Genomic DNA, 12,491 nt, shown 5'->3' on the forward strand with positions numbered 1-12,491 from the left:
GTTTATGATACATTAATGTTCAACTTCAGTCACAATATGATTTCTTTAAAGATTTTTCTCCAAAGAAAATGGAATAATTACAGAAAATGAACACTCAAAGTCATTAAAATAGAGAAGGAGAGAAAAAAACCATCCTTCCATCTTATACAAATCAACCACTGTTAAATGACTAAACGGTTTATTTCTGTGACTCTTCAACAAAGACTCCAGCTGCTGGTGTTTCTTTAACTTGTGTTAAGAACACTTATGACATTTAAGATACTTAGCAATTTCAAAAATATGACTTTCATAGCTAACTTGTTCTGATTCGCAGCTTTGGCTGTTAGGAAATTTTATGAGCTTCACGCATTCTGATTCAGGTCAAATAACAGATGCGCTTCAGCAGAAGTAGAACAGGGCTTTTAATCATAATATAAATTATCTTCCAAAACCAGAAAAGCAATCAATACTTATGTATGGCTCTAATTCCTCCAGTTTCCGTTAAAAACAATACTGCAGATGGAGACACCCATTTACGCAACAACCACCTACCTCCAGTGGGCAATCACTCCTTACCAACGCCATACGAGCCCTTTGCAATGAACCATGCATTAGCTTGTGCAGTCTTAAAATTAGCTTCCTCAACCCCATTTGCTTCAGTGCTTTGTCTACAAATGGCCTGTAAATAGAAGTCAAACAGTGTTTGCTGCAGCCTGCCTCAGCACTGCATTCTGGAATAATCCAAGAGGCAGAGTCATCCCCAGATTCAAGCCTATCAAGCTTCCTTGAAAAATGGTCCTGAAAGTCAAAATTTGGCTGATTAGTAAAATTGTTCTTGATGGCTTGTCTAAGTTCCTCAACATTCTCCTCAGAGATTTGTTCTTCGCCATCACTCTCCTCTGTGCACGTTCCTGAGGATTCCTTTACTTCAGTTTCCCTATCAACTCCTTCATCCTCTGGATCATCGTCCTTAGATGGTCGAGGAGAAGGAATTTCAAACACTGGCCAGCCAATGTCAGAGAGATTTTTGATGCCCAAAACAGTCCCCATAATCCTTAGTTTTTGATTTAAGTCTTTTGTAATGTTCAACCACAGACAGAGTGCCTGCACTCTGTCTTGGAAGTCTTTTGCAGCATATTTTTCATAGTCCTTTTGAAGAGCCTGCAGAGATGGATAAAGTGCTTCTATATACTCCAGCAGCTCCATTATTCGCTTTACTTGCTCAAATGAGATTCGCTGGCGATGGAGGTGTTCGTGGTAACTTGAGTAACCCAAAGCACTGGTTCCATGCGTCGCTTTGCAAACTCCTTCTCCTGACGTACCATTGAGACTGGCTCCATTTTTTACATAGGAGAAGCTTCCATAGTTCACTTTGAATGTAAGGATTTCATTGATAATATCAGGGATAGCTTGACGGGCTGCATAGAGATAGAGGTCTTGGTCATTAATGCTCCGGCCAGCATGCCAAGCTTGCAGCTCCAGCCAGATCAGTTCATTGGATCGGTTCAGCCAGACAGAAGAGGTGCTCTCCTGTCCTCTTTGCTCCCTGTCCTTTTTTTTTGAGACTGAGGTAAGTTTTAACAAAAGCCGCAGAGTTTCAAAGAATTTTAAGCGGTCTGCTGGGCAATCAGTCCTAGAAGTCTGGCGTGCAGTTCTCGAGATTGGCATGGGCACAGAGACCGGAAGCTTAGCATTGCTACAGCCAAGGCTGAGGTAAGGCTTATTGAGATCAACATCTGGAATTGTTTTTTTTGGCAGAGACCCACCAACTGAGTCTAACATAAATGAGCACTGCACGTTTTTCTTGTGATCTCGTTCTGTCGTCCTTAGGGTAGCACGAATTTTTTTCCCTTGCTTATAGCTGTGCTCCTCCACATTCTCAATGGTTTTCCCATTGTCTTTATGCACAGATTGAGGTGGTATACTCATCTTTTCTGTAATAAAAGAAAAAAAGAGAGAAAGAATCTGACTAAACCAACAAGAAAATTTGTCATTCAATCAGCTTCCAATCGTATTTCTTGGACACGCATACAACATTTCCTACTACGAGTAAAACAAAAAAGGCAGGGATAGAAGTAAAATTAAGTCTTGTAAATTACCATTAGTAGAGCAGAACCAATGGTAAAATCAAAGGATCTTTTTTCTCTTCTTATTTTACCTCTTACGTATGAAGAACCTCAAGAGAATTTTCATCATCCTGAGTACGCCATCTGCAGAGAACTGAGTATGATGAAGAATAAAAGAATGTTTCCAAAATCAAAAAATACAAGTATGGATCATCATTTCTCTCAACAAGATACACTGGAAGAAAAGCATCCCACACAGCTGATGACTAACAGCATGAGCTTCAGTAGCCAGACTACAGGACAGGTGGTGGGGGAAAAAAAAAGAGAAAAAAAAAAAGGCTTCTAGCTACATGCAATTTAGAATTCTGATTTAAGCATTATTTAATCTTTCTCATTCAGTCAGCGATCTGAGTTTAAAAATCAGAAAGCAATTATTGTTGAAAAAGCTTTCAAGTTCACCTCTAACATCAGAGGCTTGGCCAGGTAAGGCAAACAAGTACACAGACACACCCATGAGATGTGTATTCTCCTCCTCTTTTTCAAGTGTTCTGGGACCCCCTGAAAAATATGCCCTCCCAGTTTCCAAGCAAAGCACATCTGGAAGCTCATGCTGCCAGGTATTCTGGTTGGAGGAGAAGTTCTCATCAGATGGTACAGCACAACCCTTTAACCAAGTGCAGGAAAACCCACACAGAGGAATTCTGACATTTGTTAGCATCTTTCTTTGGAAACTCACAAAGATCTGCCAACAAAATCCACGTTTGAGCAGAGCTGTCTAGGTTAAAGGAAAACCCTAAATAAATCAGGCAATCTGCCAAAGGATCACACTCAAGATAAGGTTTGCTGCTTAAGACAGTAACTTTTATTAGCCCAATAGGTACTTTGAAAACTCAGACAAGTCTCTGGAATACTAATGCCTTTTGAAGTCTAAACAAAAAGAAAGAATTTTCAAATAAATTTGAAAATAAATCATTACAGACTTTTTCCAAGATGCCATCTATTTCACTCTTGTTTCCTTATCTCTAAGCTATTACAGTAACCCCATCAGGCAACTTATCGACAAAAACAAGGGATTATTAAAAATAGAGCATTAAAAACACAATAGATCACTCCTTATCTGATCTTCTCTTTGGTTATCTTACCCTCCAGCTTCTATTCTCCATTTTCCTAATCCCCAACCAACTCCCACTCTATCTACCCATCTGTTCCTGCCACACCTCTATTGTACACAAACTATTTAAACTCCTTTCACTGGCAATTAACTTATCACTCCGTTCTGCAGGATCCTTGTACTTTCACTTTTTACAGTTATGGCTCATGTGCTTCATACAGGTTGACATCTTCATTCTCTAAATCCCCTACAGCCAACAGTTAAGCACACAAGAAGTTTCTCAACCTTCTAGTCCAGGAAATGAACAAAGCAGAGAATGTTGCAGAGTTCAAATTCCTGGAAAGTTTCTACTTGAAGATCAAAGCTTGCTTAAGTCTGCCAAACTGCTATGGCACACATGAATGGTTTTTTTTATTTGTATTTTAATCACACACATAGTTAATATATATTACAACTAACCTATTGCTTGAAAATAGCATTTCACTCGACCTTTTCCTTTGAAGGATTAGCTCAGAAAGGTATCTTGATAAGGAATATTGCCAAACCTTAATCTTACAATCTTAAACAGTCATTAGGAACCACATTTTCAGCTGTTAATGAGCTATAAGCAAGTTAACAATGGTGTGACTTGCCACATTGTTTCCTTCTACTCTTCATATTTAAAAATATATATATAATTCAATCCTTGCCAGAGATGTACCATACCCTCACAGGATTGCGGTAGGCCACAATGTGTATAATAGCACTTCTTTCTGAAAAAGAACAAAATATCTTCTGAAGGATATAAGAAAGAAAGAACACAAAGCCGCAGAAGACAACAGCATGAAGATGCTGGCTCTCACTGAAAGACTAAATATGAAAAATAACTGGAGGGCAGAATAGCCAAGACAGCTGTTACTTGTACTTCAAAACCATCATCTTTATTGCAATAAAAACTGAAAGTTTGGCATAGAAACAGTAGGGACCTGCAGAAGGAGAAAAGAATTTTAAGGTTATGGCGAATGATTGCCATTCTAGAAAACTTAATCAAACTTCTAATTCCAGCCAAGCACTTTTCTCAAGAACTCAAACTAAATCAAGCTTTTCAAAGAAATATCACTAAAAAAAAAGAGTTGCTCAGTTTCCTGTCTAAGTATGTGGAATCAGTAATTGTACTGAGAATTGTAACAAAAGTAATGTGGAACTCTACTTTTGAAACAGACATTTCTATTAAATAACCCTGTTGCCTGGGAGTGGGGAGCAGGCAGCATGTCAGCTTAACCACACAAAAGCTGAAGCAAGAATAATTCTGGGGATAATTTATTTCTATATGCAAAATATTCAGGAGAAGCATAACAGTATGTGACGCTATTGGTATTTCATTTAGATACCACCTGATTTGTTTATAAATTTGGAATTTATAAATTTGGAATGTTATAACAGGTCTACGAGGGCAAGTATGAAAGATGTGATCAGTAAAACAGTTTTAAAGCATTCAACTGCATTCTGAAAGCACCTTTAAATACTTTTATCTTAAAACGCTACAAGTTCTCCATTTGTGCTGGAACTGAGAAACTTTGTAGTATTAAGTATATGTCATCATAAACCCAGAATCAAACATAATTCAAAATTTTTAGCACAGAAACTTCTTTTAGCAAATACTGAGTTTACTAATAACTTTGATAGTACTTTCATTACAGGCATTTGTGTGTCTTTCAATAGCTACCAAGTACAACAGCTGACAACAAAGAATACAAGCACAGTTATGCTCCCGAAAATGGAAAGCTATCAGCTATGAAAATTGTTGTCATTGATTCTACATTTACTCAAACAACTCTGTGCTGGACAGCAGAACCAAATTCTTACTGGTTGCTAACTACTGATATTAGCCAGCACCAGTCTAAGACTGAGAGCACTGCTGAGCATATTAGCTTGCATTCCATGTCACAGCTGGCACTGCTGTGAGGAGAGAATAGCCCAAAAAGCTACGACAAAGCAGCAAGAACACATGCTCTGCATTTGTAGGAAAGAACGATGATATTGGCAATTAGCAGAGATGAAACACACACAACCAAATCTCCAAAACTCAGAAGTAGATAAGAAACAGACTGACTTAACAGCACTTTGTCTGCACTTCAGTCAAAAAATGAAAATGAAAAAAAACAATTAACTGATCAAAAGATGAAAACAGGAACCCTCCTCTTCTTTTAGGCAGTCTGAAACGCAATGAAGATGCAATATGAACAGTATACTAACATGCACACTCTTGCCAGTGCCTTATGTGGAACGCTATTTAACATACAGCACTAATTTTTATACCCTTCATTAAAAGAGATAATACAAGCTGCAACCAAGAACACAGCATAGTATACGAGTAAGCAGCAACCTGAATTTTACAATGACACACAGCCAAAATTCCTTTGAGTACTTAGTACATTCCCATTGTATGAATCACAGTTGTAACAGAAATCACATAGGAGGCCGCAGACAGCCTCTGCCTCCTCCCCTGAGCCTGCACAGGCTCCCTGCAGTTAGAAGCTGCTGTTGAGAAGTCCTTCCAGAACAAAGCAGGATAAGAACTGACAGCTTCCCTACAAAGCGAACTTATGGGTTCAGCTGAAACCATGCAGACTTAGGTGCAGTTGTAAAGAAAAGACAAGGAAATTGTGTTTGGGACCCTATCAGCTAAAGCAGCTGATGACTAGAAGTTCATGTGTGCACAGGAATAGGATCTGAGTCAGAAAAAAGCAAAAGAAACAAGAGTAGCCAGCATCCAAAAGCAATTAATGCCCATCCAAAGTGACAGATCCTTGTTCCTCTATTTAGCTTCTGATTATAGCATCCACTTTCTGCCAGTGAGTATACTCTGCCCTGGTTCCAGTGTCTCGTGTGCTGTCAAGCACAAAATGAGGCCAAAGATGTGCAACTGTATCATTCCCTCAAAATGTTACTCGTTTACGTAATCTCAGCTTCAAATACTTTTGCTTATAAGTGTCATAACTTTAGTAATACTTGCTTTTCCTTTCACAACTTCTGCTCTGTAGTTCTGTACCACCATAGTTTTCACATAATTTCCCATCACTTGTGCCACGTGAGACAGATTTCTAGCATATCTCAATTTCATGAATTCTCCAGTTCATCTCAAGCTAGAACACAAACATGTGCTCTACACTTGATCCTTGAATATCTCTGACAATTTTCAGCATGTAATTTGCCTTCTTTTCTGTGAGAAAATTGCTATAAGTGACTTAGAAATTAAGGTATGGCACTGTTCACCAGGGTACAAAAGCAGAGTGCAGCTGGTATGGGCGGCAACCATCCCATAGAAGTTCCCTAGGCAGCCTTAAGTGTTGGCAATATTGGGGAGCTTAATGCACTGACTTTAAGAGGAGCGACATGGAGGGTAGAGCAGAGTGAAGATATGCTGACCAGGTCCTGTGACAGACAAGAACATGATGGTACTATGGAACTGATAAGATGCACATTTGCTCCCTTGGGCCAACGGTCTGCCATCTCTTGACAGAGTGCCATCCTTTGAGTGAACTATGCTCACTATATGCTCACTGTAATACCAGAACACATTTCTACCCCAAATACTACCTGTCTTCAAGGAGCAACCACTCCTCACTGAGCCTGCGCTCTTTATTTTTTAGCCTATTTATTTAAAAGAGAGGTGAGATAATTACACACCAACCATAAACAAAGGTATATATGATACTTGAGTCACTCAAGTTCCTCCTGAAAAATAAGAAATAGTATAAAAAAAGCTTAAGAGAGGGGGGGATGTTGGGGAAGATATAATTGGATGTCAGACAAGAAGCATCTCTGATTTCTGGGATCAGTAAAACAGGCTGAGATTCTCTTCCCTCCATAGGATGCCTACTGGGTAAATTCACATACTTGGTTATACTGAGTGCTTCCCAAGGAAACTTAGAGATCTCTGGGTTGTTTATAACTTAATGCATTTGTACTCAGACGTGCTATTCATGTTCTTGGTTCATATGCTTTGCAGTGTATTATTTATCACCAGCAATTCAAAAAAAAAACCAGAAATCTGTTGCTTTAATAAACTGTACTATTCATTAATCTAGTCATGAGCACACTTAGCCTGGGCACAGCTCAAACTCTTTAAGAGTGGTCATGAGAGCCCACACAGACATCGCTAGATGAATTGGGCAGCATGCTATTTGTGAATCCATAATCATGGTATTTCTTTAATAAACTGCACTATTCACTAATCCAGCCGTGAGCATTCTTAGGCTGGGTGTGGCCCAAACTCTTTTAAGAGTGGCCGTGGGAGCCCATTTGGATGCCGCTAGACTAACTGGGTAGTGCCCTCATATACTGAGCATCCCAAGCCTTACAGTGCCAGATTGGGCATCACTCAGAATCTAAGCTCAGCCACTCCCAGCCCTTCTGATATCTGAGGAAAAGTTTGGAATGCATGGGAGTTTGCTTTCTTCCAAATTAGGTTGTTCTTCTATGTGACACTTACTCTAAAACATTAGAGGATGGTAATTTAGTGAGATGCTTTACCACTGCTTCCAGTCTCCCATTAAGAGAAATCGCTGGAGTACCTTCCAATCAAGGTAACTCTACTTAGATAAATAATAAAAGCTTCCATTTTATTTATTTTCCAGGAATGAAAATAACCTCTCCAATAACTCTGTGCTTTATCATTATTTATTTATTTTTTTCCTAAAACAAGTGCACAAAATTCTGAAATACACAAAGAGATGTTCTCAGACTCAGTTTGCCTTAAAAACTCTTCCTTTCCTTTTGGTTTTTATAAACCTTGGTACTTTATAGCACAGACATCCTATCCATTCTGCTGTTTCTAAGCAGTGAGTCATTTGCAACTAACTGGAGTACAGACAAGTATTTAAAAGACACAAAGAGATATAAACTTGCAAAGCACCTGAGAAATAGAAGACTGGAAATGCATTATCTACAATACCTGTAAATGCTTGGAATTTGACAGTCTCATTACCTAGACAATAGTTCTTGGGGAAGAATAGATTCATAAGATCTTGCACTTACCAGATTTTACTATCACCTCCTCTGTTTCTAAGCTTTCTCCTAATAAACAGCTGCACCTACTAACCTTTCCTTATATTTCAAGTACCAATCCCCATCCATTACATCAGAAGTGCTACTTTTTTTCTATGTTCAGAGAACATGATGAAAATAACTACAAGCAGGGATACTTCAGGAATTCTAAGAAGTCTAAACTTGCACATTTGTTAGACAATTCCAAAGAGCTTTGCCAGGACAACTTCTGACAAAAAAAATATTTACACACGGTGTGATCCAAGTGGTGATTACCATTTTCTGTTTGTGGGTGTTCAAGTAAGTCTGGTATCTCTTGCTTCTATAATGTTTGAGTTATCCTGATTCAGTGCTTCAAATTCTCACTTAGGGTGAGAATGAAGAACAGGAAAAAAAGAAAAAGAAGTAATAAGGTGGCCTCAAAGGAAAGGGTGGAGCTGCAAAATACCATCTGATGTTTATGTTCGCTTAAGAGTACCAAAAAGACAAGTATCTTTCATCTGGTTTGATTTTCCATTTTCAATTAGTAGTCCTGGTATTTAGTGAGCCACAGAGCTTTCTAGTATCCACCACCTATAAGAAAGACCAATTCTTCTGTTATAGAGTACTAATGTAAAGATTGCTGGATTCCTTTCCCAGTATTCAATTAACTAAAAAGCTTTCAGATTCCTGCTCTGTGGAAAAGAATGCATCCTAAATAAAATTTTTCATCAAAAACTGAGATCATAAAATTAAATTGAAATCCAAGCCTCTTCTTTTGACTGAAAAAGGACTTAATAGCTTGAGATAGACTAAGAAAAAGCTTCCCTCTGCAGGCTCCAATATCTTTCTAGTCTTCAGCACTCTGGATAGCCCTTAATTTTATAGGAATGGAAAACTTCAGGAAGTAGGGGTGGAATGGACAGAAGTTTCAGTTTAAGCATTCTGTTGCACAAGTTCCGATGCACTACAAAGGGAGAATGACATCCTACTCTTTACGTAGTCCAAGTTTAACACTTCAGAAAATAGGAAAGCATCACTGAACTGATATTTTATAACATCTCAGTCAAAGAAGCAGGTAAAAGACATGGTTGCATCTTATGAGAATATCTGAAATGTATTCATTAGCTTAAAAACATGAATCACTGTCCTTTCATTTTGAACCTCATAGTCCCACTCCATATTCTGTATGTTTCCTTTTTTAGGAAACAAAGAGCTTCTGCTATGACACTTTACAGCTAAAAATAGAGAGAAAAAAAACCACCTACCTTTCAAAGTAGAGCGGCTAGCAGGTCTCCCAACGTTGTTTTTCTGATGTTTTGTTGACATACGCTTCATCTGGCGGGGTGTACTAGGAGGAGAAGTTCCATAGAAGGTGTCAGCACTTGCTTCATCTGATAATTCCTCAGCTTCAGATTCAGAGATCTTGCAAGTAGCATCTTCAGATTTGCACTCTTTCCTGAAAAGATCAAGTTAAGCCAAGATGCTAAAGATACTGTATTTATTACTTGCAATATCTGTTTAGAAAGCTAATCCAAACATGAAATTAAGATAATGTATAAAAGTTTTTCCAATCTGAAGTTCAGATGGTCAACTTAACAACTGGATGCTGAATCACAGAGCTCAAAACAGTTGCCTCACTCTGAATAAAGAATTTAAAGAATTTCCTCCTAACACCTAATCTAAACCTCCCCTCTTTTAGTTTAAAGCCACTCCCTTTTGCCCTGCCAGTATCTAAGAAGCCTGTCTGCCTCCTGTTTACAAGATCCCCTGAAGTACGTAAAGCACACTGGGGTCTGCTTAGAGACATTTAAGCAATCACTGCTTCGTGTAGCCTCATGTAGAGTATCACAAGACAATTCAACTTCTTTAAAATGTTGACTTATCTTTTTAAGTGCCCTAGATCCTGAAGTACTTTGAATCCTTCAATGATAAACCTAGAGTACAGTTTTCTCCTTCAGCAAGGAACTGGCATTTCCAGAAACCTCTGCCTGGTACTACACAGCTCTATTGCAGAACAATCCAATCAAATTCTGTATTATGGAGATTTTGGTCTTTCCTTCTCCCTTCCAAAAACTATCAGCCTTTCCTTCGAGTAACTTCTGACTTAAGCCCATGCCAGGAGCTGGTGTGTCCCTAAGCTTACATGGCAAAATTAAACAAAACAAAAGAAAACAACAAAAGAAAATAAACCACCACACACATAAATTTTCATATGTAAACTCCAGGCTAGATTCATATATAAGTTTCCAGTGCCAGTTTCATCTCTGGAGAAGAGGTCAGAAGTAAAACAAGCAGGATGGGGCACGCATGCACTCTCTTGTAAGGGTTTGCTATAAAAATAAAGCATGACAAAGACAGTAAACAACTAGTTGGATAGTCTTTCACTCCTCCTGGGAAGCACTTGCTCTGTCCCACTGTAAGATTACAGCAGCAGAGTGGCAGTTAGGCACAGTAACAGTACCAGCTTCATCACTGCTGAGCAACCAAGTGATGTACCACAACAACACTACTCTCAGAGGACAGCACCAGGACCAGCTCTAAGGACAGCAGTATTATTTCTGACGTAGGTGTGCAAGCAACACGATCTTGACTCTGAGGAAAGGCATGGAGGCAAAGAAATACTTGGCCTAAGTCAGACGGAATATGACTAGCACCAGCTCCTGATCACTTCCGTGACAATTCCACCTGAAATACAAGGAGCATTTTCCTTGCTGTTTTTGAGGCAGACAAGGAACATCACTCATGCTCTGGCAGAGTGAGCCTGAGTGTCTGCAGGAAGAATATGTCAGCATACTGCCAGCCAGTAACACGGCAGTGAGATTAAGAAAAATCAGATACTGAATCATTTGTTTGCCTTTAGCTACAACCAGAAATAAATATCCTAACACGCAGAACAGACTCGCTCTCCCCAAAGATGTCGATGCATTTAGTGTGTGAAATTACTCTTCTCACATTACAGCTTCAAGAAGAAGGCAGTCAAGCTTGCTAATTTCTGCAGATAAGCTACAGAGGTTACCAAAGAAAAACTTGGGTGCTATTGTAGCACCATCTGTAGCTTAAGGAGAGCCCTGCAGTAAATTTGGCTATAACGACAACTACAAAAAAATCAGCAACACTTCTATCTGGTTTCCTAGCCCTGAGAAATCATGCTGTTTGTGCGTCTTCTAACAGACCGGTTTGAGTAAGCACCGTTGGCCAAATACAACAAAGAAGCCCTTTTGGATATAATTTACTCCAACAAATCTTGTAAATGCTGAGCTGGGAAAGCAGAACACAAGTTTACATCTTTTTGGACACCAAAAGGATTTTGTTCCCAAGAACTCTTGCAAACAACGTTACTGCAGAGAAAACTTCAGGCAGTGCACACCCCTCTGTGCTTGCCAAAGACAGAATCAACCACAAGAGACCAGACCACATGAAACAAGAAGTCATTACTTCCAATGCTTATGGAACTATTTATTTGTTCAGTGATGTCACTGGCCGTTCAAGGCAGAGGGTGGGGTGCTGATGCTCTGTGGGGCCTGGCGCTTGTACGAGGGCTCAGTGCCAAGACAGTTTTAAACAAGGACAGCTTACCTTGCTGTAAAAGACCAGGGAGGACACTGTTTCCCTTTTGTTTTTAAGTGAGTAAGCTCTTCTAAGAGCATAATGACCATCCCTCTTCGCCAAGCTGGCTGAACTGATCTTTAAGGCCCATAAGCCAATTCCTTTCTCACAAGCCAATGGCTCATCTTTCCTGCTATGCCTGATGAGAGGGCATGAAGGCCAAATGCATGAAAAAGGCCCTTCAACCTCACACCTGAATTATATACATATGTATACAGTGGGACTCAGTAAGTACCTTACAATTCAGACACATTTTTCTGGGTAAGCAGTTCTTATGAATTCATATGCAACACTGGCAGATTTATAACAAGACACGGAACCAGAAGGCATACTGTCAAATAGCAACCATGCCCAACCACAAGATGAGTTGACAAGATGGGCTGATATTTTAAGAGGGAGGAGAACATCAGCTGCAACTCAAGTGTAAAAATCCAGCATGCAGATAAATGTTTCTATGCTTGAGAAGCACTTAAAGAAAGCCAGAGCTCAAATCAATGCCAAGGAACACAAAGACTCAGTTTCACCAATGAAAGCCTCATTGTACAGCACTGTATTCAACATATAGGTTCTGAACTAAAGGAAGTACACAGGTAGGACTAAACTGATGTAAGGATTTCTCACCCACACAAAATCAAATAGCTTGCAGACACATGTGAATACCAGTAGCAACCCTCCAATATTAAAAAACAGTTGTCACTTTAACATAGATTTAGATGTGT

At 39.2% G+C, this 12,491-nt stretch overlaps 1 protein-coding gene across 4 annotated transcripts in view; it reads right to left on the reverse strand.

Moving 5' to 3' along the window:
• The window catches only part of MAP3K4 (mitogen-activated protein kinase kinase kinase 4), a 60,434-nt gene that overhangs the window by 35,955 nt on the left and 11,988 nt on the right, over positions 1-12,491 (reverse strand). For all 4 annotated transcript variants that reach the window (XM_015858049.2, XM_032443949.1, XM_032443947.1 and 1 more), the window contains exons 2-3: positions 9,432-9,622; positions 532-1,913 (exon numbers count right to left, since the gene is read on the reverse strand). In XM_015858049.2, the coding sequence (XP_015713535.1) occupies positions 532-1,913; positions 9,432-9,622 (1,573 nt within the window). The remainder of the gene's footprint in view (positions 1-531; positions 1,914-9,431; positions 9,623-12,491) is intronic.

This window comes from Coturnix japonica, chromosome 3, assembly GCF_001577835.2.
Source record: "Coturnix japonica isolate 7356 chromosome 3, Coturnix japonica 2.1, whole genome shotgun sequence".
NCBI classification, from domain to species: domain Eukaryota; kingdom Metazoa; phylum Chordata; class Aves; order Galliformes; family Phasianidae; genus Coturnix; species Coturnix japonica.